General features: G+C 41.7%; 1 protein-coding gene across 1 annotated transcript in view; it reads right to left on the bottom strand.

Annotated features, from left to right (window-relative positions):
• The window catches only part of Thrap3 (thyroid hormone receptor associated protein 3), a 49,291-nt gene that overhangs the window by 12,814 nt on the left and 32,257 nt on the right, over positions 1–4,220 (bottom strand). The window contains exons 4-5 of the mRNA XM_023701042.1: positions 2,083–2,962; positions 403–575 (exon numbers count right to left, since the gene is read on the bottom strand). Of these exons, the coding sequence (XP_023556810.1) occupies positions 403–575; positions 2,083–2,962 (1,053 nt within the window). The remainder of the gene's footprint in view (positions 1–402; positions 576–2,082; positions 2,963–4,220) is intronic.

Raw genomic sequence — 4,220 nt, 5'->3', positions numbered from 1 at the left:
TTTGCTAAGCTTGTTCTAAGTAGGTGCTTTAGACCACTGAGCCATCTCACCAGCCCCAGTAAAATAATTCTTAATACAATGCCTGAAAAACATCACCAGAAAGTAAAAGAGCTACTGGGGAAGCTATTTTTTAGTATCTTCTAAGTCTTCAAACATTTTCAATGTTAAGGATATTACCTATTCTTTAAACAATAAAATAAAAAAGATGACTACCTATTTTTATGATCGTAGATCGCTATTTCAAAATAATTCATATTTATAATTAAAACAAGGAAACTTCTCCTTGGAAGGAATTTCCCAAAGTTAGTTCCAGAGCTCTTTAGATGAGATGAAGGGCCCCACCCACCCACTCATTCTACTTAGAACAGAGGAGACAACTGTGGAAAGAAGGTCTGGACTCACCTTTAACATGGTGAACAATGGTCACTATATGCTGAGCAAACAATTCTGAAGGGCTACGCTGAGACTGAGCTGACTGAATGTGCTGGAAAATGGAACGAAACTCCTGCTCCTTTTTGTTGCTATGAACCAGATCCCGACAAAGCTTGCGTTCCTGAGCCAACAAACCACTGGGTCTGAAAATGAAATATGGAGAAGCTTAACTAAAAAAGATAGTACAGGAAGTTAGAAACATTTAAACCACAAAAAGGTGTCACTTTTCTTTCAATGGGGTGGATTTTTTTTTGGGGGGGGGAGGTTTGCCAGAAATTGATCTCACAGGACTTTCTGCCTGGCCAAGTAGGCACTGAGCCACTGAGTTATATATCCCCAGCCTTCAATGAGTTTTAAACCTCTCTATAGAGTGCCTTTTTATCAATCAAAGCTCAAAGTAACTTCAACATGCCATACTATGGAAACAAAGCCAAAACTCTCCCTTTTTATCTGTGCAGATCTTTGGATAAGGAGGTATTAAACCCCAGTGATTACTGTGGGGCTGCTGCTGATTTCACACACACAACAAATAGGAAATTTGTTTCTGGTAGTACTGGGGACTGGGCTCAGGAGACTTCACCATGAGCCACATCCCCAACCCTTTATCTTGGAGACAGTGTTTCTATAAACACTGCTAGTATCCAGGGTAGACTCAAATATGAGATCCTCCCGATTCAGGCTCCCAGCATCCTAGGATTACAGGTAGGTACCATATCCACTAGATGATACTTAATGATCATTTAGTTTGGCCAGCCACGGTCAGTGAGGTGAGGTGGTAACAAAGGCAAGAAAGAGTGGGATATGGCTGAAACTCTTTTCAAGCAGACTTCCAAATGGGTAGAAAGACTATACCAGGTCCAGCCAGACTGGGCCTCATCACCCTTCTGAATGCCGGGGGAGAGGTACCTAAAACAGTAAGGTTTTTTTTTTTTTGATGATGATGATGGGGCTATAATACACTATGAAAACCCAACTAAAATGGAGAGGCAAATCCTAAGGTGTTGACTTTTTTTTTGGGGGGGGTACTGGGAACTGAATTTAGGACCTTTGCCAAGCAGACACTTGTACTGCTGAACTATACCCATACCCTGTCCCTTTTTGAGATGGGGTCTTGCTGTATAGTTCAGGATGGTCTTGAACTCAGTATGTGACGGCCTCAAACTCATCTGACTATCCTACCTCAGCTTCCCAAGTGAGATTACAGACATACACCATCATGCCTGGCTGAAACACATTTTTTTTTTTTTTTCTGTGGTACTGGGGATTGAACTCAGGACCTTGTGCTTGCCAGGCAGGTGCTTACACCACTGAGCCATATCCCCGGTCCCTGAAACACATCTTTAAATAAAGGAAAGGAAAAGATGGAGAGGTAGGGTAGGGTAGGCTAGGGGTGATAACAAGAGCAAAAGAAAAGCATAGAACAACCAAGAAAGCCAAATAGACCAAAAAAAACCCAAAAAACAAAAAACAAAAAACCTCCTCCCCAACAATGCTGCCCCTGAGCACTTAATCAATGAGCAACACATTTTATCAGGACTGATGGCTAAACAGCAGGCAGGCACATAAAGGAGCCTGTCCTTAGGAGGAGTGAGAGTGAAAGGCACCTCTTACAGCACTAGAGCCCAGAGACCAACATGAAGCATAACTCACCGTGCAAGGTCCTCATCGAATGAATCCATGCGTACATTGACCTGGGCCTCTCGAGTAATGGAAAATGAAGACTTTCCCGAGGAAAAGTCTCCTTTGGCTCCCAGCTTCTCACGGCTCTCAGAGGTCTTCCTTGGGGGAGGTGATGAGCTTTTCTCTTGCACTGCCTTATATGCAGTCACTCGGAAATTCTTCTCAGGCACAAACCCCCGGTGCCCACTTTCACTCCTCTTGGCTCCTCCTCGCTCTTCCTTTTTGGATCTCTCTGTGAAAGACTCCTCTTCCAACTCCTCTGCTTTCCTCTGCTTTTCCTTCCCTGCATACATCAGGCCCTCCCATTTGCCCGACTTCTCATCCTCCTGGTTTTTACTTGCACCAGCTATGACTTTCGACATGAATTTGGGTTCATCATCAAACTCAGATTCCTTCCTTCCCTTAGTTTTGTCCTTATCTTGATCATCCATCTCCTCCTTGTGGAAATCTGCCATCTTCTTCTCAAAGTCATCACGGAGCTTATACCTTTTGGGCGACTGACTGCTCCTAAAGGGCTTCTCACTGTCAGTCTTGGAAGCAAATGAATCCGATTTCACTTTTGCATCCACATCAGAGAAGCTCCCTTTCTCCTTCACTTTTTCTTTATCAGAATTTGTCGGTTTCTGCTCCTTATCTTTCCCATTCTCTGTCTTCTGGTCTTCTAGATACCTAGGAGAACAAAAAAAGGGAGACAAACAAGAGATCTCTTGAGCAACCTGCTCTTCAATGATACCTGTTCCTACACTTTGATTTTTTTGTTGTAACTCTCTAAGCAAACATGTCTTATAAACTCTATCATGACCATGACTTTCTATTTGGTTACTTTCTAGTAATTTCTGAGGAACAGCCTCTCATAGATCTAAAAAACTTGGATTTAAAAGTCCACAAAGCTGTGCCTTACCAAAACAATGAGAGAACAACAAACACTATTTTTAGGATACTACAAAACAAAAACCTACTTACCTGTGATGTGGTTTAGGGGACAAAAACTAGGCTCTTACCCAACTTTCAGTCATTTAAAATCTGTTTTCAGCAAAGTTAACATACAGTTCAACCTTGGACTGTTTTGCTTTTATACAACTCACATTTGGAAATACAAGTCTCAAAAAGAGACTTCAAATTTGCTGCAAGTCACCTAGAAGATCTAAATATGAAATATACTGTGAACACAAATAAAAACAAAACACTTGTTAATGGGGAGGCAGCAGTGGCAAAAATCATTATTCTTATGGAAAAGCAGAGCATAGGCTCAAGTTTTCTACTGAAATTCAGTCCTGGCAAAGAACAAACCACAACACTTTAAGGCAGATTTACTGAAGCCAAGAAATTACAGATTCTAAGCATTTCATCTGTACCATCAATGGGAAGAACCAAAGTATTACAGGGCATCAAAAAATATGCTAATAACAGGAAAGAAAGGGGACTCTCTTGCTGAGTTAAGTCCTTCCTGAATATAACCTCATTTCAATGTAGCTTCCCTGTATACATCTGTGCGATCTCAGCCCATCCAACCACACACGGATTCATGCTCCACTCACTGTGCTGCCTAAAGGTAGAAAGACTGGAAGCACTGTCATGTCCTCTCCTAACTAGCAGTCTGGTCAGCTTCTACTGGGACATACACCCACCTTATGGTATTAAAACAAGATCTTCCTGGACTAAGCCTTGGCCTTTCTTTCCCATTCTGCCCAGTCTCCTCAACACAGGGTGTGAGGGTATGGTTCTTCACCATGCTGGGCTGATGCAGATCAAACACAGCAGATGGTGCATCCTGAGATCTAACAGCTCCAAAGGCCATTCATGTTGCCAAAGACCTTTTCTTTTTTGACCCACAAATCTCTACTGCTCTCTGGTTTACACTGGTAGAATCTAAGGCAAATTTTAAATGTGAAAACATCATTGCAGAATAGTCTAAAAAACATGTTGCAATACAAATTCAAGGAAAGTAGGAAAGCTAGAGTTAAGCTAAAGATTTCCTTGGGTGTTATTTAATGTCTGCTTATGAAAAGCTGACAAAATGGGAATTACCTTATTATTGTTAGAGCGCTAACTTAGATCCCATTACAATTAACTGTCAGTTGATGAGCTCGAATACAAGTGGACAGGAA

Source organism: Octodon degus, unplaced genomic scaffold (assembly GCF_000260255.1).
Source record: "Octodon degus isolate 3935 unplaced genomic scaffold, OctDeg1.0 scaffold00130, whole genome shotgun sequence".
NCBI classification, from domain to species: Eukaryota; Metazoa; Chordata; class Mammalia; order Rodentia; family Octodontidae; genus Octodon; species Octodon degus.
This window is presented reverse-complemented; position numbering and strand designations above follow the sequence as displayed.